This window comes from Centruroides vittatus, unplaced genomic scaffold, assembly GCF_030686945.1.
Source record: "Centruroides vittatus isolate TY-2023 unplaced genomic scaffold, ASM3068694v2 contig_630, whole genome shotgun sequence".
Lineage (NCBI taxonomy): Eukaryota > Metazoa > Arthropoda > Arachnida > Scorpiones > Buthidae > Centruroides > Centruroides vittatus.
Genome location: NW_027122387.1, coordinates 463,054 through 485,543, shown reverse-complemented (window position 1 = coordinate 485,543; position 22,490 = coordinate 463,054). Strand labels below are relative to the sequence as shown.

At 30.5% G+C, this 22,490-nt stretch overlaps 1 protein-coding gene across 5 annotated transcripts; it reads right to left on the bottom strand.

Moving 5' to 3' along the window:
- Positions 1-1,462: 1,462 nt before the first annotated feature.
- LOC136979652 (sushi, von Willebrand factor type A, EGF and pentraxin domain-containing protein 1-like) lies at positions 1,463-20,433 on the bottom strand. Of its 5 annotated transcripts, none has more exons than XM_067275674.1 (21): positions 20,153-20,433; positions 15,673-15,861; positions 15,145-15,324; positions 14,486-14,677; positions 14,227-14,400; positions 13,981-14,154; positions 13,728-13,904; positions 13,030-13,209; positions 10,025-10,198; positions 9,371-9,721; positions 9,087-9,281; positions 8,277-8,471; positions 7,715-7,918; positions 7,341-7,631; positions 6,076-6,330; positions 5,211-5,387; positions 4,345-4,482; positions 4,106-4,279; positions 2,702-2,881; positions 2,434-2,610; positions 1,463-2,235 (listed from the first exon to the last, which is right to left on the bottom strand). In XM_067275674.1, the coding sequence occupies exons 1-21, from the start codon at positions 20,220-20,222 to the stop codon at positions 2,033-2,035; spliced, it is 4,050 nt and encodes a 1,349-aa protein (XP_067131775.1). In that variant the 5' UTR covers positions 20,223-20,433; the 3' UTR covers positions 1,463-2,032. The 5 variants fall into 5 exon arrangements, with proteins under 5 accessions (XP_067131775.1, XP_067131776.1, XP_067131777.1 ...); XM_067275675.1 differs by lacking the exon at positions 20,153-20,433 and adding an exon at positions 19,254-19,470; XM_067275676.1 differs by lacking the exon at positions 15,145-15,324.
- Positions 20,434-22,490: the final 2,057 nt, after the last annotated feature.

Genomic DNA, 22,490 nt, shown 5'->3' with positions numbered 1-22,490 from the left:
AACTCGCTTTTCTTTCTTTTCTTTTTTATTTTCTTTTTTTTTTTTTAATTCTCTCTTCGGAATTTTTCTATTGGGAGAAACAAACAAATGCCTACTATAAATTTCTCATAAAGAATTTTAACGATTTCCACGAACGATTATAATTATATAAATTGTTTGATAGATGCTTAAACTCTCTATAAATCTATGTACATTGTAATGATACGTCAAATTGTTGTTTATATAGATCTATCTCGTTAATTAGGCAGTAGTTGGTTTAATAAATAGATTATATGTATTTGTGTGTATGCGTGTGTTTGTTTATAGATAAGTGGGTGTATATACGTTTGTGTGTGACTTTTTGGTGATACATTGAGGGTGTACAAACTTATTCGGCGACAATACATCTCATTATACGCTACACTACTTCGGATACACCCTAGTTGTTATTCTATATATATAAAAAAAACACGTTCTTGTCACGATTATTACATTAAACGAGAGATATTTTCTAGTTCTATTTTGCTTCTTCTATAAATTGTGTATAAAATTAAGTAAACTTGTGTACGCCTCGAAGGGACGAAGAGTAGGCATATGTATATTATCTAAATGTATTTATATTATTGAGAAAGGAATAAAAGTGTTATAGGCCTATTTAAAATACTTAAGGAATTTGCTTTATTGTGTATTTATGACAAAAAAATATTGTTTTTACTACAGAAAGAATTTTTGAAATACTTAAACAACCAGCAATTATAATAGTTTATTATTATTAAATACAGTTGTACATCCGCGATATATCCCCCCCCCCGATTGTCGAATACCACCGAATACAACTCGACACCAATTTCTGTATTTCACAATCGATATTTTAAACTTAACCTACAATAAACGAAGCGTAAAGAAGTATAATTTTAGCGTGCAAAATATTAATGTAATGATGTAGAAATATTTCAATTATCTTATCTAAACGGGATATTTGCATTTTTAAATATAATCGAAAATATTTTTTAAATAAACTGTGTTAAGAGTTAATATTTTATAAGCGCTAATTTAAGTGTTCCTAAACTACGTGTATTTAGGTCATAACCAGCGTAGTATATAATATTTGGCTATATTTATACGTTTTTTTCTTGTATAAATAATTCAAATCTCTCTAAAAATTACCCGAAACTGTCGAGTTTATTTTTTTAAATATATCTTCCTCTCTCGACAATATAAAACGTCACCATAACTTAAGATAAATGAATTTGTCGATACCAGTTAAAAGTTTTTCAAACTTGATTAATATTTCATATATTTCTTCGAGAACAGATGGTTTTTGAACGAAAAATTGTTTAATTCAAATGTATTTTGTGTTATTTTTATAGAAAAAAAGTATATAAGATAAGAAAAAAAATACCTTTGACTCCATCTTTTTTTTTATTCAATCACGACAAAAAGGTGATTTATTTTTTTCTAAAGACAAACTTTAATTCTTTTTTTTTTCTGATTTTCAAAACGAAATCTAATACACAGTTACTATTTACTGCATATTTTCTACGAGTATACATTTTATGTATTCTACAATTGATTGTCCATTCTTAAAATTGGGATGAAAATGTTATAAATATCCGACAAAATTTTTATTTACTTCGTCCAATTAAGTTTCTTTTTTTTTAATTAACCCCTTCTAATATTTGCATTTTTTTTTGTTCTATATTAACATAAAACAAGGAAAAAGGCACAGCACATCTGATTAAAAATAATAAATAATTCACGAATAAACACCACTTCTCGTTTGCATTTACCACGTGACTGGACGCGATAGGTGGATTTAAATCGTCGACATAAAATACCAACATCCGATTGGTAAATTCGAATTCAAATTTCTTATTAAATCAATCAATTTCAAAATTCGAATTTTCTGACTTTCTGCTATGTTTACGTCGAGTTTAAACGTTTACACATTTTTAAAACTATTGTAGAATGCTTTTTTTTGTTTTAATTAAAAATTGTCAAAAAATTAATTGTTTAGTTTCGAAATTTCATTTCTTTTTTAAATTATTTTCCTTCATTGATTAGATTCTAATGATTCGCAAGTCGGGATGCTACTCGACCATTTACCGTCTTTTAAACATTGAATTATCTTCGATCCTTTCATTTTATAGCCGTTCAAACATTCAAATATTACAGTTTCGTTAACTGTGTAGTAAAATTTAACGGGTGATAAAATTGCACCTTCCGTACTACCGGGATATGAGCATACGGGCAAACCTAAAATATGAAAAAAAAATTTAGTATTATTACATTTAAAAAAAAAACACCTACACTACAGTATGAAAACCGAAATAAAATTAATTAGAAAATATTTTTAAATTATAAAATAATTCTCAGTGGCACCATCTATCGGTGATTTTCGTATTTATGTACAGTGCAGTACTTTTTTTTTTTTTTAAAAAAAAAAGAACTTACACTGCGGTTTATCACTAGACCAACGTCCATCTTCTTGACAAACTAAAACTATAGGACCATCGGCCATGTAGCCTTCGTCGCATCCAATTAGTAGCATATCACCGTGTCGATACACGTAACTTTTATTACCGATAACGTGGCCGTGAATGGGGAGTTCGGGAGGTTCGCAAGTTTCTTCTGAAATTTAAAGTTTTAGATTAATTATTAGACAGGAAAACAATAATTTATAAACGGAGGGATTAAAAAAGAAAAGAAAACAATGTCTTACTCGTGCAGTATGGTATCGGCGCTGACCATTGTCCCGTATCTAGACAAGTGATTTTATCGGAACCTTTTAAAATTGATCCTTTTGGACAAGAAAATCTTGAAGTTTTTCCGATTTTAAATCCGTCACTGATTATTTTCATCGGAGGAGACGTCACTTTCGAAAGATCTGGACATTCGGTAGCTGGAATACAGAGATATAAAATATAGTATATGATGCTCCTCTATGGAATTTTTCTGCAGGAATATATTTTATAAAAATGTCCTATTGCTTATGAAATATACTCGCATATCGCCCATTACATGATGCGACGAGGTTGATCAGACATTTCTCTTCCATTTAATGACTACAGATATACGGGGAACCTGTATGGGTCCTCCCATAAGATACAGGTATAGGAGTATACCCCTATCTACTGGTATATTTTATTTTAATGTACAGACACTCTCTTACAGATATATGAAGAACTTGTACAGAGGTACACTCCCTGTATATATGTAGGATACAGGTATGAGTGAACTCGTATTTAAAAAGATGCTGTAGAATTTCTCTATCGATTTTTTTTCGTGCAACGCAAACTTTCGTGTATTCCTTATTATAGAAAAATAATTAAAATAATACGTTAAAAAATTACTATTCCACTTAGAAAGCGAAAAAAAAATAAAACTATAATCGAATAATAAACTCTGAAGTGTGTAATTATATAGCAAATATTTAAATTTAGAAAGAGCATCATTCAAATGTCCAATTAAACAGGAAGTGTTGATGCATAAATTTGATCATCTCCTCCCTCCATAATAAATATAGGAATGTGTGTGACTGATACTTCTTTTTTTGAGAAGAATTTTTCATTTTTTTAAGAGAAATTTCTGCTTGACTTCAAAACGAAAGATAGAAAAAAATATATATATTATAGTGATAATAAGAAACGTTAGAAGATAATGATACATCTTGATCTCTGTCATTTCCAATAAGAATCGAATAATTCAGTGCGCCTTTCTATCTTCGATCTGACACTTTACCTTATCGTCTGATCAATCATAATCCGATCAATCATTGCCTGTACGGTTTGATATATAATTCGACGATTTAATCAAAAGTGCCGATTTTCTGTATAAAAATGTGATTATTGTAATATTTTAAAAAGCGAGAAAATATGCGCTAAAATATTAAATAAAAATTATTTAACACCCCAATTTATAAATGTAATTAAATTTTTTTTATCGATTAAATCAACAGATGGCGACACTATAAATAATAATAATTTATTTGTTTATAGTTTTTAAATTATTAAATTAAATTTACTATTAAAAATTAATTTACTACAAACAATTTATTTTGTATAGTGCATAAATATATCCTAAAATTAAATAATAATAATAAAATAATTAAGATAATTGTTCTTACCGATACAATGAGGAAAGGGTGCAGACCATCTACCAGAAGGTAAACATGTAGCTTTTTCGCTGCCAATAAGATTTTTAGGTTCCTCGCAGTGGAAAACAAGTTTTGTATTCATCATACGCTTATTAGTATTCGTGTACAAACCGTAAATTTGAGGTACAGGTGGGCAATCGATGGCTGAAGAAAGATTAGTTTAGAAATTGCACTCTTTCATCAACGTAGCGAGTCCATTAGCCACTTACCTATTACCAAGATATTGATGGAGTGTCTGTGATTCATGGGCGTTATGCAAGTGTAAATGCCGGAGTCCGATCGCTGGGCGTGGTAAATGGAGAGACGATATTCGAGTTGCGGATCCCTCCCCGGTTCGTTAGTCCATCCTAGAACAGAGTCATTTCGGTTTAGTTAATTGTTTTGACGTAGACTCGACTACAATTAAACCAGTCTCTTCGAGATCAACCTTTCGATAGTGTTTCTAGTAATATAGGGCTTGCATTATTTGAATTAATTCTCGACATGTTTAGCCTAAATCTTTACTTTATTAAAAATAATAACGAGTATAGAAATACGAAAAAAATCAACATTCATTTACTGTATTCTACTTTTCTTGAGTGGGTTAATAATAGCTTTTGCTTCTTCCATTATCGTGAGGTTATATTTAACACGAGTTTTATTTATTTTCCCTTTTCTCACCTATCTTAATTGATCACCCTTCTACTGGAAGACCCTGACACGGTTCGGGAATTGCAACCCACTGTTTTGCAATCGGCGACATTCCTGAAATACGTGAACAGTTTAGCCATTTGACTCTACACAATATTTTCTTGTTTTAATATCCTGCGTGGAGTCTAAACGGGGAGCTTTATAGCTTCATGGGGCCCGGGCAAATTTGAATTAGGGGCTCTCTATACTGTGTTGACTCCAGGTAGTAAGCTAACGATACTGTTTACCGCTCTTAAATTAAGGTAGAAGAATATTTACGAATTCGATGAAAGAAGCAATACATTCGCGGATCGAAAACTGAAATTTTGGGGTCGTCTACGACCCCGATTTCCCACGCCATTGACCGAATAGTTTGATTATTACGATAGAAGCAATTTACACAAACCTTCTGGATATTTCCTATTTGCTGAAGTACGAATTTCCCATCGAGGTGTTCCATATTTTCTTATCCATAAACATTCCAGATGAAGAATAGTTCCTGGATAAACTAGAAGTTTACCTTCATTGCTCTGAGCTATCTCTCCTAATCGATGCCGAAATAGAATTGTTGGAGGCTTTTCCACTAATAATAATTTAAAAAATATATATATAAATATTAATTTCATATTTAAAGGTAAAATCAACAATATACTATTTCAGTTAAGAGAGAAGTTATTAATTTAAATGGAGAATCGGAGACCATCTCGAAGATCAGTGGACAAGTTCTTGTCGAGTTAATATTAGCGAGGTTGAAGCCGAAGTTTTAAACGCGAAAACGTGTACGTCGGACGTTTAGCGCCGCTTTCCTGTATGCCTAGAAGTTTGACAATGGCGTTTGGAAAGTCAGTGGAATAATGCTCGACGTTCCAAACGCCACTGTCAAACTTCTAGGCTTACAGGAACGTCCGACGTACACGTTTTCGCGTTTAAAACTTCGGCCTCAACCTCGCTATTATTTGTAAAATTAAAATAAACGGGTTTAATATACGTCACAAATGCTTTCTTTACTTTCTTTCGGGACTCAGTTTCCATCTAAAATAATTCTTGGTATTAACTACGATGTCAATATTGGTGCAAAGGTAAAGTAAACTAATGATGTTGACACATCTCATCAACTAGAATGTAGCCGATGTGTTTAAGTATTTTTCTTCACAAAGTGTAAAGTAGTTTTAAAAGTTTTAAATATTATATTTGTATAGATTATACGCTTGGAAAGGGGGGGGAAATGGAACGGGAAGTTGTTAAAATTAAACAACTTGTAAATTACTTACAGGCATAATCGCTTTCTTGAGATAAACCAATACAGATGGGAGGTATTCCATCCCATTTTCCTCCTCGACATCTGAGTCTAATGCTTCCTCTCAGTTGATATTTTCCAATATCGCGACATCGGAAAATTATTTCTGTTCCTGTTTCGAATTCTATTAAATCTCCCGCTAGCTTTCGATCGCCGATAAACATGACTAAGTTCTGATCTGTACGTTTAAAAGTACAGTTTTTGTTGCTATATTCTACAATTTTCTCGTCTGAAAAAATATATTTTTAAATTATAAACAATTTAATAATATAATTTCAATTAAAAACTTTTAAACATTTGCTACAGAAATTAAAAACGAAACATAAAAGTGACTCGTCTGCACCGTTTACTCGAATCCATATTTACGTTTACTTCGCCACAAGTAGGATACGAATTATAATATGTATTAAATCTATTTTCGCAGGCGTCACATCGGGCATTTTACTATTTGCTATTGTAATAGTTATTTGTTTGTTTTTATTTACGATAAAAATATTTAAATTGTTGATATTTGGAGTTATTTATGGTACGCGCGACGTGACGCAATTATTGAGAAGCGACGTGCACCAAAAGTAGATTACAGTTTGCTAAATACTTAAAATTTAATAAGATTAGCAATGCGTTGAGATTAATAAGTTTACTTTCTTGTTAAATTGCATTAAACTATAAAATAAAATTAAGTTTATCGAACTTCGTGATGATAAATTTATCACCTGTATGCAACAATTAGTCATCTGTTCGCGCAATAAATTATTATTTATCATTGCATATCGTGAATTAAAAGTCTTCGAGACGATTCTACTTCAACAATTTCGTCTAAAGACCTTTAAAAACTTATACTAATTCCTTGTTTTATTTCCATTATACCGTGTATTTTATGCATGTGTATTTTTAATGGTTAATGTTACTTATGGTTCCAAGATGGCGGCTCGCCTCTGATTCCAGCAAATAGAAGAAAGGAAACAGTGGGGACGCACGTTCTAACTTAACCTAACCTATTTTGATAAATTACCATAATTATTACTAACAAAATTATTAGAATAGGTTAGGTTAGAACGTGCGTCCCCACTGTTCCCTTGCTGGAATCAGACGACCCGCCATCTTGGAACCATAGGTAACATTAACCTTTGAGATTATTTCGATAATAAAGTTGTCGACAAAGCAAACAAAACACGAAAATTGAATAAATTAGGCCGGATAATTAATTTTCAAATAAAATAGAATCAAACAAGGACAAACCACACTCTTCGGCTCTTCCGATCCAATTACCGTCTTCGCAGATAATCTTCCAGGAGATTTTTTTACCTCTTAAAGGAACCAAACATTTATAAAGAATTTCTGTTCCGTGAGGATATTTCGATAATGCACCGTTATTAGATGCTCCTTCGAGATAAGAGGGTTTAATAGCTGCATTAAATATTAACGATTGCTTTAATGGTTTAGGAAGACTGCACGACCTTCTAGTATTTGCTAGTGACGCAGCATCTGTTAATTCTCCGTATAACTTCCACTTTTTCTTGGTATACGTTGCTGTATGGATAATTTATCGAATACATATATAATAAAAGTTTGACGAAATTTACAGTTTTGTGAAGGTGTTAAATTTTTCTTACCGGGAGGTAACGACGGTGTTATTTTATCACATCGTGGTTCTTCAGGCAATAACTGACCTTTTATACATCGTATTGTATCTGCCGATGCTTTTTCGTGTGCCGAAGAACAACTGTAATCAATGGATGATTGATGGGAGATTGTTAGACCCGCTCTATAACCCCCCAGGTAGTATCCGTCTTCTATAATGGGCAGAACACAAGGACCTGATGATGATAAGTATAAATTTTAAATATAACTAAGATTATATTGGGAATAGCTAGAACCTATATTAAAGGTGTTCACATCAACATCTTTCGACACTATCATCGCTTTCATAATCTTTTTTTTTTTTTTTTTTTTGCCCGTTTAAGTTGGCAAACGTAGATAGATTATGATAAAGGTTTGTTTACAAGCCACGATAGCCACAAAAGTATTGCGTGAAAACCCCTTTTAAAGCATGCTGCTGTTGTTTTTTTTTTGTGGAAGCTTCCTGATATTCGAGAAACTCATCGAGAATATTTGTTCCTAATCTTATGCATGTATTTTTAACTGTAGTAAAATTATACACGAGTTATCAATTACCTGGAACGCATTCCGACATCTTTTTTGTAGACCATTGGCCATACCAGCATCTGGACGATTCCGAGCCAACGAGCTGGAAACCAGTTTCACATTGTAAGAAAACTAATTCGCCATGAGGTATAAAACTTCCATTATTGACAGTTAGCCCGAAATGGTGATAAACTCCATTTTTTACCAAAGGTACCGGGCACGGCGCTAAAAAATTAGATATTAAAAAGTTTGTTAGATAAATGGTTATGAGTAGGAAGAGAGAGGAAAAATATATATATATAAAGTTATAAGCTATAAAAAAACTGAAGAAAATTAAATTTTTTTCCTTCTAAAATGAAATTTCTTAGACGAGAAATGTTGCTGTTTAATATTCAACTTGCAAATCTCTTGTTTGTCGTTAAAAATTTAGATTTTTATAATTTAATAACGTCGGTATACTTGATAATTTTTCTGCATAAGATAATTTCAGAAAAATTGTAAATTGAGTAAATATATGCAGTTGTAAGCATAATAATTTAACAGTAAACAAGAAGGCAGAAACTTTCGATATCTGCATTATTATATTCCACTTATATTTTGACTAAAACGTCATTACGGCGTATGCGATTACGTGTATTAACACTTTCGATATTTTTCTTTCGTCGATTTAAAAAAGCTTTGTTCTTAACGAATAATAGACAATATTAATTCTTCGATTTTTGTATTATCTTAAAAATAAATGAATCATAACCAACACTGAACAATGACGATAGCAAAGAAGAACCCAGTAGAACCCTTGCTGTTATTCAGACAGGTGACACACCTGATGAAGTTACGTACACGTGACACATTGAGGTTCCATAGGCTTCCACTTTCCTCTCACACACCTGGCAGTTCTGTTTCCAATGTTTAATAAATATCCTCGATAACACTGTGCACGAACTACTGTGCCGTGGGGTACGTCTTCGTTTCCTTTACCCATCTTTACGATTGATATTCTCATCCAAGGTACGTTGTCAATCAAAGGACACCAGTCTAAACAATATCGAAGGTTTAATTATATTATTATTATTATTATTATTAACATTTCTTTGGAATACTAAGACGAAACATTTCTAACTTACCCTTTGTTCGCCGTTGTTTCTTCCTACCGAATTTATTTCTTCTAAATCGATTAATATCTTGTCTTTGAAAGCGCCTGATAGCTTTTTCTCTTCTATTACGAACAGATCTGATCCATCGCACGTTGGGATGAGAACCTTTGACGCACTGAGGTAATTCTTTTGGGCTCCATTTTCCAGCTACGCACGTAGCCCCGGATGGCCCACTGGCGAGAGTATAGTGGCGATTACATTCGTACATCACCTGTTTATCATTCGGAACTTTCTTGACGTAAGGCCTATAATCGTACATTCCCATATGTCCGACTAGAAGAATTCTGCCATTTTCTAAATATCCAGGAAACTTGCAATATACTGTGGAAAATTTCATTTATTAGTAATTAATCTTGTTAAATTGTAGAAGAGTTTCTTTACTTTAATAGCGAGGTTGAAGCCGAAGTTTTAAACGCGAAAACGTGTACGTCGGACGTTCAGCGCGCCTTCCTGTAAGCCTAGAAGTTTGACAATAGCGTTTGGAACGTCGAGCATGATTCCACTGACTGTCCAAACGCCATTGTCAAACTTCTAGGCTTACAGAAAAGCGGCGCTGAACGTCTGACGTACACGTTTTCGCGTTTAAAACTTCGGCCTCAACCTCGCTAATATCGTTGTACTTACCGACGTTGCATGCGGGTGTCTGTACCGACCACCTTCCAAAATTGCATTCCGTGACGTTTGGACCTTCAAGTTCATAACCATCGTTGCATCTAAACAATGCCTTCATACCGTGATCAGTTTTGGGCGCGATGACCATTCCATTCAAAGGTCTTTTTGGTAACTTCTTACAGCGTGCTGTAAACAATACACACCAAGTTTACATCTATTATTTAAAAACACTGCTGCAGATGTTTATAAATTAAATTACGTATAAATTTCATTATAAAAGAGAGGGGAGAAAAATTCAAATGGTTTCTTAGAAACTTCCATAAGTATAAAAGTAAACAAAGATATTCAAATTTAATTCTAAACAATTTTATTTAGTTTTTAAAAAAAGTTAATATTATATTGAAGGATAAACTTATATTAAAAGAAGAAGGAAAAAAAAACCACTTTAAAATATTTCTTAATAAATTTCTTATAAATATTTAAATTTGATTAGCATAACGAATCTGTTAGTCATCTAAATATTTTTAAAACTCTGGATATTTATAAAAATAACGTTTCTTTTAAAATAAATACAACAAAAGAGTTAAAAATTCAAGGAAATTTGCATTATAATTCAAGTCAGTCTTCACCTGAATTGCAAATGCTGCCAATATATCCTATTTCTGTATAAATTGACTCTATCAAACCTAAGGATATTCCGTTGTTAAACTTTTTCTTAGACGTTTCCGTGTGGAAAATTTATTAACTGTTACTATATTAAACCCCTCTTCTTTTTTAAATATAAAAATAGAGTAAAACTTACTAATTTTAAAATTTTTAACTGAATAAAAACATATTGCACAGATTTTTCCGCTTCGAATTGTAAATTTTAAAATAAGACAATCAATGTTGGTTACGTATTTAAATTCAAAATCGTTTATAAATTCGACCAATTATATTACTGTATTTAAATTATAAATTGTCACTTTCGATATCAGTAAATCGAGGCAGAGTAAAAATTAAATTCAAATTATTCTATAAAATTAATAAGAAGATGGGAATTCGGATAAGCAATCAAAATTTGGAATTAATTTATTAAAATAGAACGGAAATATCACAGAAATTCGATGACTGTACTATTATAAATTCAAATATTCAAACTAACCAATAGCGGTCGAGCAATGCTTTAAATCGACCAATTACGTGTAAACGAAATAAAAACGTCATATAACAACGTGCTAATGACGTTAAACGTTAGTGACATCATATTCATCTGCTAGTTGAATTAGTTACAACCTCGAAACGTCACGAATGCTTATAAAAATCTAATTCAGTGACGTCACGTAATTAAACAATGAAAATCGAGGAAACTGAAGAATGTTTAATTAGCAACACTTAACTGAAGTGTTTTTTTATCCTTCTCTATTTTTAAAAATTAAAGTAGAACAAATAGTTTGTTAATAACCTTTCTCGATGTATTAAACGAAAAAAACCAAAAACAAAAAAGATTAAAACTTTCATTTACTTATTAACTTGATTTTTCATCTTTAAAATTTTTAATTATAGATAACACATTTTAATATCAATAGAAAAGAGAGAGAAGAGTAAAACTAAGAAAAAAAAAATTATCTTTACGGAATGCCTATCCTTTTAAGAACAATATCAGCAAAATAATTAAAGTCCTTAAGACAGTTGATGCCTTTTAACGTCATTTACGGATGAATTGACAATCTCGTTAAGCCATCAAGCAGAAAATAAGAGGAAAAAAAAGAGAGAGTGAAAAATCAATAATTTCAAACAAACGAACAAATAATTAAAGAAATATATATATAAATATATTCTCTACCATTTAAAAAATATATGTCCTGCCCCGCATCAAAATGGCGTTCGAGGCTAAAATGATTTTACCTTTACAGACAAAACAACGATAAAAAATTATTAATTACGCAATTTTAATTCTTTTCGTATTTTAATAAACAGAAGATAAACTTTAATAGGAAAAAAAAACGACACACACTCGAGTCGTATTGTTTAAATTCAAAAATTTAAAAAAAGAACTGTGACGTAATTTAAAAATAACAATAAAGTTGATTTAATCAGATTAAAAACGAATTATATACCGTTTTTGTTTAGGAGATTTTCTTTAAAAAATCATTTTTAACGTAAAATGAATTTAATTAAGATATCGGCTTTCTTCCATTGATTTATTGTATCGTTAAATTTAATCCAATCATCTTTTCCGTTATCGTCGGTAGCAGACGACATTTCTATTTCCGGTCATCGATATTCATTACTTTTAAAACTCGTTAAATAAAATTTATCTTTTGTAGCTTTTCAAAAACATTATTATTTTTTCCTTCCTTAAATAATAAATAAATTTAATAATTATCAGTGATATAAATGCTGAAATTAAATTAACGATAATTTCTTAAGTAACGTAATTATTTAATCCAATCAAGTTACACAACAGAGAGTTTTATTTATTTATTTATTTAGATCTTTTTACCTCGAAGCGTAAACAAAGATCGTTATTAAATTATTACATGTGTATAAAAGTAAAATATTAATTTAAAATTTAAAAGTCTCGAGAAACATTATAAACGGTTAATTAAATTTTATTTTATTATGACGTGAAATTTTAAAAATAAGCTAAAAGAAAGAATCGTATTACTTAATCAAAATTTTAAGATAAATCCTTCAATAAAAACATAGGAAAAAAGTCTAAATGTTTTTTAAAATTTTAATTAATTTATCGAGAGTATTAAGAGCGTACGCGTGATTGGTCACGTGTTATCGGCGTTTTTTTAAATTCCACCAATCACACGGCGAATTGATCAATTTTAAATTGGAATATTTGAATATATATGACTCATTATTTGTACGATAAATTAGGAAACTAAAAAACGATCGAAAGGATTTTTAAACATTAAACACACGAATTATATTTAACAAATGTATTATTTAAAAAGTCAGGTAAATAAAAGCCAAAATATTTACTATTGAATAGATTACTTATTAAAGCAATGTTTTGTCTTTACCTGGCACACAGGTGGGTACGTGGGTCCAAGATCCATTATTACAAATGGCAGGAGTCACATTATATCTTAGATCGTAATGAGGTATACAATCAACAGTTATATTTTCTCCGTGGTTAACTTTAGATCCAGTAGCCCTTTCATTGACTCTTCCGTGATCGATTTCGGGTACGGTGCAAGGCGCTAAAGCAAAAACATAAGTCAATTTTATGCAAATACCCTTGAAGAATGTTATCTATAACTTACGAAATAATATGATTTATAAATTATAGTTGACTATAGAGTAACCGTATTGTTTCTCGCCCGTTTTTTGAGTGAAGAATGGGTCTAAAAAGGGCTAAACTTAAATATTTAAAAAAAAAATTATTTACAGATTGACTTATAAATTTGTTATATTCCATTAGAAGATCCATAAAATGGTCCCGTTTAAAATTTTACGCTATTTTTGAGGGTTAAAAACAGGAAAAACCGTGACATATGATCACCCTATTTATAATATAGACCTTAATAAAGGTGTTATTTTAAAACAAGGCTGAAATTATTATATAATAAACGCCCATTTTTCCCTTTAAAGTTATTAAGATGTAGAAGTTAAATAAGTGATTCTCTTTCATTAATTAATTATAATTATATATTTGAATTGTGCATCGATGTAATAACTACAGGCCCGTAACAATTACGGCGTTATATGATATAATCACCTAAACATTTTGGGAGAGGATGCGACCAAGTTCCATCTTGTAAACAGGTAGTCGATATGTAATCACCTTCCATAACCATATCATCTAAACATCTGAACAATAAAACAGCACCTAGTCTGGTATTGCTTCCTTTCAGATGGCCATTATACAGTTCACCGGGATTACCACAATCAATTTCTGCGTAAAAAAAACACCTATATATTTAATTACTTAAATTTCTAAAAATATAGTTTAGAATACAGGAAGACTTTACCTTCGCAGACCGGATCGCTTCCTTCCCACTGTTTATTAGGACCACAGGTGCGAGTCACCTGACCGGCTAACCTGTAACCATACTTACAATCGTACTTTACCACCGAGTTATAAGAAACAACCGTAAATAACGCGCGACCGTTGGGTGGATTTGCGGGTATAGGACATTCGATTGCTGTAAGAAAAGGAAAAACAATTCGATAAGTCTACGCCATAAAAATAAAGTATGGAAGTTATATAAACTTACGTCTACAAGAAGGAAGAACTCCGCTCCATTCTCCGTTTGATTGACAGTATCTGTTTGCCCTTCCGACCAGTTCATAACCGTCTAAACAGTGATAAGTTACTCTACTGGTAAAGGTGAACAGATCTCCTTCTCGTCTACCGTTTTCTACTTCTCCCGGAATTCCGCAGCTACGTGCTAAAGTAAAGGAAGAAAACATCCATTAATGTCAATCCCGTAAGGATAAAGAATACGGTTTTGCGCTATTGTTTACGTCACTTACGTATACACCTAAGTTCCAGTCCAAACCATTGAGTGGTACCGTTATGAAAAAGGCATTTGGCTCTTGAATAGCCGGATGCATCATAACCAGGGAAGCATGTGTAATCAACTAGTGCATCTACGTCATATTCGTCTTTCTCTGCAGTTCCATTGTGTCGAGCGTGCAATATCTGTGGCGGTGCGCCGCACATTGCTACAAGTATGTGATAAATATTCAAATATATATTTTATTGTATGTTATTCCGTATAAAAAAATGTTGTATCGAGTACATAAAATTTTAAAACAAAATACGCGCGTGTATATTTTATAGAAAGACTGTATTAATATTTTGCTAAAGCGAAAATAAAATTTGCATTACTTATGAGACCATACGAAAAAAAAGAGAGAAAAAAAATTGTAGTTATTTTTCTTTGGTGTTTAAATTTAGAATTTATACAGGAAAAAAAATACATGAGAATTCTTACACAAGAAACTCATTTTCGACAAAATAATCGATAGACCATTTACTATATAATTCCGACTTTTCATGAAAAAGTACAGACTCATAATTTTAATGTTTGGAACAAGAGAATGCACTTTTAGTTTAGAAAATAAATTAATGGTGTTTTATATTGGGTCAAAATTTTTTTTTTCTTTTTTGTATTTTAAATATTAAATACCTTTCCTTCTGCATTCTGGAGAACGGTCGCTCCAAGAGCCATCACCTTGACACACACGTTCTTTCGAACCAGACATCCAAAATGCTTCGTCACACGTGTAATGAACTCTGGCACCAAAGTGATCTCCTGTTACTTTAAACTGTCCATTTTCGATAGCAGTTAATTCATCGCAATGTAAATCTTAAGAAAACAAAAAAAAAGAGGAAAAAAAGTCTAACCAAACTGGATATGTTGCATGCGCGATAACTTACTACTTTATGTTTTCTTTATTTTTCTTTTAAATAATTGATTAGTATAGTCTACTTGAGAATGAATGATTACTACCTGGATTATTTAAAGAATTACAGCACGGAAGGAAAGAATTTACGAACACACCCATGTTATTCATAAATTATACATATTTCTAACCACGATACATTCGTGATGAGATGTAATATATGGTGCTTATAATACAGAAACAACTCTAACAAACTATCTATAAGGAAAAAAAAATTAGATTTAAAAATTTATGAAATTATCTGAACTCACCGGGTCGTACACAGCTCCATCCACATAATCCATCACATAAACAACGCTTCCTCGAACTAATACATTCACCGTCTGACTGACACTTTCGGAGACATTGTCTTCCAGTTGATGCTGCTTCTTCACGATCACGTGGGCATCCTTCCGGATCAACAAGTTGATGCTCCATATCCTCTTCTATTACTGGACTTTCTGTAAGTTTTTTTAAATGTATACATACATATTATATAGAAGCTCTCTAAAGTACTTAGTTTCGCTTTGATACTTCGTTAAAATTGATAAATTAACTAAACGTCTCAGCTGATGAAATATTGATCACATAAAACATCAATTACTGTTTTGTGTACTCGATCAATTACACTTAGAAATAAACTAGTTACAGTTAGATTTCAATTTCATTTGCAATTCTAGAATAATTTACTTGTCTAGAAACGTAGTGTCCTAGATACTTACGTTTTACATTTCGAAATGATCGAAATTAAAGAAGCCTGCAGCGAATTAAATTGTCTATAAGTAGATAATCGCTTGGCTGTCAAGAATAATAGGATTAATGTTTTCCAGAAGAATAAAATACGAAAGAAAAAATGTATTAGATCGAGTGACACAATCACTAGTTTTCGGGGTGCTCATTAAAACGGGATAGCTATAAGATTTTTAAGAGAAGGTGTAGAGAAGAAATGTAGTAGTATATTCAGAAGGAGACCTCAAATAAGTAATGTATGAGTTAATGATTTGTATAAGTTTATATGCTTGTTACCGAATGATAATCTAGAGAATTGTCAATCGTTACCCTGAGGGATGAATATGGAGATAACGCATTCTTCTCATACCCTCCGGAGACTTCATTAAAATAGGTACACAAAACTTTTAGATAACTTTCTCATCAGATTGACACCATTGGGAGTTAGTGTCCTCTTATCAGTTCTATTACCGACAGAATTTCTTTGAAGAACTGAGGCTAATTATCTTTCTTTTCTTCATCGTCTCATATACGGGATGTGATAATGCATCGCTATTACATTGAACGTTATTTCTTACAAGTGCTATCCACATAAATGTATTGTATATATTGATAGCGTGCTTACGACATAATCAAGTGTCCTGTGTATTTTGATATTTCGCATGAAAGTTACATGAACGGTATTATTAAAAAAAAAGGCCAGCTGATTTGGTTCTGCAAGCCAAGAAGCATTTAAACCTATCCACCCTTACAGATAAAAATTTATCTACAGATTAATATCGAAATAAAGGTGTTAACATAGAAAGGTACATTAATAAAGTCAGTTAATCGTGTTTTGTTTCGTGTGCTCGGGTACACTTGTGAATATCAATTGCAAGTTGAGTTTAGAACGTCGTTTGTCTATTACAAAACTAATAGAAAAATCTTTGCAAATAAAGAAAAAAAAAACGGAAAAATCAGGAAAATAATTTGAATATGGCAAAGGCATTTATACACATGTAGTACATACAATATCTAAGAGTTTATTCCTAATCCACAGTATACGTGACTGTATCCACGGTGGTACAGGATTGGATATAGGTTTGTATACGTAACTCAGTCCCCTTATACTACTAAATTTGCTTTAAAATTACCGCACATTACAACATTTATAAATACGACTAATTAATTTGCCATCAGATTTAACTATAAAATATTCTAGATTAAATTTATGCCGGAAAAAGGTTGGTAGATATTAATATAAAGAACTGTCGATTGATTGTGTGCCATATTTGAAACTATAATAACTCCATCCACTTATGTATTCGCTATCAAAATTCACAATTCGTTCTTTCTAGCAAGTTGATGCGAGAAGACAGCAGCAATTTTCTGCTATGAAAAGCTTGTTTAAACTAGATCTTATACAGAGGAATATATGCATTCATTTTTTCCTCCTTCACAAAAACAGAGATGATGTATCTTGAAATATTCAATTTTTTCAAAGAAATTTTTACAATATTAATTTTTGTATTGTAAGGTTTCTATCTTTCCAGTTGAATAAATTTCCGCCAATTTTTTGGCTTCTTAAAATCAATATAAATGCTTATATATATTTAAAAAAATCTATCGAATATTTTATATACGTTTTTCTTTCTTATTAAAAATAAAAGAAGAAATAATAAATTTAGCTTTCCGCCTTTATTAAGTAGTAATGACTTTGAAATTTTTGTTGATAGTTTCTTAAAATGGACACGAAGTGTAGACTTTAATTATAACAAAATCCGTAGATTTTCACGTGATGCACTTTAGCCAGGATCACGTAACGTTACCTGACAACGTCATTTCCGGAGAATGATTATCCTGTCACTTCTTATAACGTCAGATTAGTTCTGTAATGTGCTCTCATTTATCAATTAATTAACTTTGCATCTAAGACAAGGAAAGTAAACTACAATAGACTAAAGCAAGCGGCGTTTAAATATTAAAACATCTTCCCCTGCTCGGACCGTATCTTTACAAATAATTATTTCTAAAAATACTTTAATAATTCTGGATTAATAAAAGGAAAGAAGCGTTTAAAATTAAAAGAAAAGCGAACCGAGGAAAATTTTCTCCCGAAAACTTTATGTTTAGGAAAGAAAATATCACATAAAATTTCAATTTATGGTTAATGTTACCCTAGGTATACAAAATGGCGGCTCGTCTCTGACTCCAGCATACAGAAGCGAGGAAACAATGGGGACGCGCGTTTTCTAAACCTAACCTATTCTAATAATTTAGTTGCTAATAATTATGATAATTTATTAGAATAGGTTAGGTTTAGAAAACGTGCGTCCCCATTGTTTCCTCGCTTCTGTATGCCGGAGTCAGAGACGAGCCGCCATTTTGTATACCTAGGGTAACATTAACCTAATTTATAATGTTAAACGATTTATTTTTTTTTTTGTTATAAAAATAAAAATTTAGACAAAGCGAAAAATGTATATTTATTTTCAGTCGAATTTGTTTCGAGAGGCAATTTTGAAGATATCTTCGGAAATTTATCTCGTAGGGTTTGATAATGGTTTTTAAAGCGATCTTCCGATGAGGAGGATATTCAGAATTTTCAAGAAGTAACGGGATAAGCAAATTTCGTAATGGATAAAAGTTTAGGAAATTCACAAAAGCTGGATAAATCGGTTCTGAGAACTCTCACTTCCAAAAAATGAGTATATAGAAATGATCCGTTGAACAAAAGAAAAAAAAAAGAAACTGGAAACTTGATTATTATTATGCATCTCCTATTTTGTCTACTCCACTATTACGTACTTCTTATTCTATCTACGCAATTATTACGCAATCTAATGATATTACGCATTACGATAATTAAAAATTAAGAATAAAAAAATAGTAATAATAATAATAATAATAATTTTTGGACTCGCTCTTTGCAATTAACCGTCTTCCTTATTATAGGCATGGGTGTGCCTTTTTAAGAGAAAGAAAAACTTCTGAAGAACACACCCTATTTTCCCCCCTATCTCTCTTTATTTTATTATTAAAATAATAATATTGAAAAGTATTAATAATTATTATTTGGTGACATTTACTGTTTTTTTTTTTTTAAATGGGGATATATATATATATATATATTTAGGAGCCTTACATTGATTACTTCTTTTATTTCCCAAGCGAGTAAATAAAGCTATTGGATAGGTGGACAGTGAAGCTCTTTCGATGCATGATAGATAGCTCACGAACAGAAACTATTCTCGAGAGAATCAACTGGATCACGTGATTTACCGAACTGGGTGGAGTTACTTCCTTCCTCTAGGTCGGTGACACCAAAAACCTTATTAAAAGACTGAGAAATAAGTTTGTTTCACCGACATTTGGATTTGTTTCGAGAAGCAGGATTTATAGGAATTTTCGGGATAGGAAAAAAAGAGGATAAAGTATCTCTAACACGCCCATCATTTTTTCCAAAAATTTTGCCGCATACTGGACTGACCATAGTTACAAAAAATACAATAAAATAAAAATAAATAATTAAATTTAATCTTCTTTCTGAGTTGACTGTTTATTAATGTTTAAACTTTTAAAAAGTTTCAATTAAAATAAATTATATTAAAATTTTAGAACTGATTTTTAAAAAATATAATAATAATAAATAATAATAATTTAAACGCCTAACCTAACCTAAATTGTACATAATCCCGCCACCTATTGTTAAGCAAAAGAAGCACGAGATGAAACTGATCAATTTTTTTTTTTTTTTTTGAAATTTTTACGTAATTTAAATATTTAAAAATTAAAGCATTTTTATTGGTTAATTGATTTACAAGTAGTTACTCCACCTGTTGGTGCTAAGAAGAGTTTTAACGTCGATCGGCAGAACGCATTAATTTCGTAAAAACAATGGATGGAAAAATGTTCATTTTAAAAACTTTTTATTATTATTATTATTATTATTATTTCTTCTTCTAGCACTTTAATACATCCGCTATAAAAGGAAGTTAAAAAAAAATAAATAAATAAGAAATAAGATTATTAAAATTCCCTTACCTGTACCGTATATTCGCTTTGAAGTGAAGATAAGGAGGAAAATTAATTGTATTATTGGTGGTTTGTACATGATCAATTCACTGAGTGAAAATCGTTGACTATCTTCTTAGAAACAGTTGGGTTGCTTTACTGCTCTCACCACACGTGCTGTCTTGCTTGATAACCGTATTCCCCCTCATTGGTCTACTGAATGTCACGTGACGCTGTGACTTATTGATTGGGGAGTATTTTTCCATTCTGTTTCTTCTCTTAAGAGGGACGGAGGTGTAACTTACTTTATTAACTGTCTACCATTTTAAAAAAGGAAGAAAATAAAAACACAGGAAAACAAAAAAAAATTTAAATATATTTTGAATTATTGATCCATCTTATAAGAGGGGGAGGAGGGAGAGCGAGTGCATATCGTATAACGTAAAAACATCTCAAACATTTGTTTAAAGGATTAAAAAATAGATAAAATTCTAAATTTAGAATCTAGATTTATACCTTTTTTTTTTAAATATTGAAAATCAAATTTAAAAAGTAATTACGCGAATTTATATAATTAAAATCAAAAATCTAGACGGGTGTAGTTTAATACTACAGCATTTAAAAAATTCTATACTTTTTAATTTATTAATTATAGCTTAGAAACTGAATTGTTTACGAGTAGAAGGATTATATAAAACTTTAATTTTATATATATATAAAAATACCGTTTCCGGCTGCAGAAATAAATATAAAAAGGAGGAGAAAAAAAAAGAAATGTGGATTTTTTTCTGTTCGGTATTTTTGTTTTCTACATGGGAAATATCTGCTGATTTAGCTACAAAGATATTGAACAACGCTTCGACTTGGCTACTTTTTCCCCCCTTACGTTTTTTAGTCAGAAGAATTAAGCTACTTAGACATATATATATATAAAATAGACTTTTGTTTACTGGAAGAATCATTCTTTTGCATTAAAACGTCTCGAAAGAATGAATTACAAACGTTTTAAACAAGAAAATAGTTTTATAGGATTTTGTATTTTTATCTGTTATAATATATATATATAATATATATATATAAACAGATAGATTTAGCCAATTGATAAGGACGGATCGAAATCGTAAGATAAACGATGAAGCTATTAATGGAAAATATAACTTCTTAAACACGTCGTTTTATCTATTAATGATTTATCGATTTTTACTACAACCGAAACATTATCTAATTCTTTCATAAATAAACTTCTTGTTTATGATAAAACTCAAAATTCTAATTAAGATATCGATTTTTTTTTTCTCTTTTTTAAATAGGATTTTTGTTTTCTGGATTTAGGAGGGGGAGGAAGAGGAAAAAAATCATTTTTTCCTTCGTCTTCCCCTCAAAAATTCAGAGATTCGTATATATATATATATAAATTGAACGTGAACCAATATAAAAATGTTTTTCAAATGTGTATTTTTCTATTTTTGAATAGATTTACTGGATTTATTTTATTTTTATATATATTCTTGTTTCTATTTATATACACAATTTTTATATTTACAAACAAGCGAATGGCTGTGTATATTTTTTTAAATATTTATTTTAAAAATTACACATTTTGTTATTATTTAATGCCATAACTTGACTCTTTTAATGTAAGATATTAATTATATATATCTGATCTGTTATTTGTAAAATACTTTAAATTAATAAATTCCAGGCAATTCCTCTTCATTATTAATGTAATTTAGAGTTAAATTTCACTCAGAAAGTTATAGAAATGAAGGGAAAATCAGTTATTTATAAGGTCCTGAAAGTATCCTTAAGGATATTAAGAAAGTAAGACATTTATCTCGTGATAAACTAATTAATTCACGTGTTTTATAAATGTCAATCCTTTCAAAGGATATCTCGTGGATAACTTCACGTAGAGTTTATCTGTAAAAAGTTCTGTGGATTATCTTTAAAAATTTTAAATAATATATAAATATGTATTTAATATTAGATTGAAGAAAATATAAAGATAAATTAAACTGATTTATTTTTCTGAAGATGAAGAGTAAAAATGAAATATTTATCATCCTGTATACGATATAACCTTTTAATTTTATGCCCATCACGTTAATGTATTTAGATAAATATGGTTTTAATATTTCTGTAAATTAACAAGGAAATTAAATATGAAAAATAAACATATTAATCATTTTAAAATTAAACAAAATCGTACGTCAAAGCAAGCTTCGAGATTTCTCATAAAAGATTTCTTATAAACTTTAATTATAAATATTAAATAAACTATTAGAAAGACTTTTCAATAAATATCAACACTATTAATTATATTTATGTATACGTTAGAGGAAAAAAAAATAAAAATATCGAAAAGTTA

Excerpts from the sequence above, each read along its gene's own strand:
- LOC136979652 (XM_067275674.1), bottom strand. The coding sequence starts at position 20,222 with ATGTACAAACCACCAATAATACAATTAATTTTCCTCCTTATCTTCACT. Across the intron at positions 5,388-6,075 it reads TCAAGAAAGCGATTATGCCT|TGGAAAAGCCTCCAACAATT; the intron begins GTAAGTAATTTA and ends AATTATTATTAG. Across the intron at positions 2,236-2,433 it reads GTCTAGTGATAAACCGCAGT|GTTTGCCCGTATGCTCATAT; the intron begins GTAAGTTCTTTT and ends TTCATATTTTAG.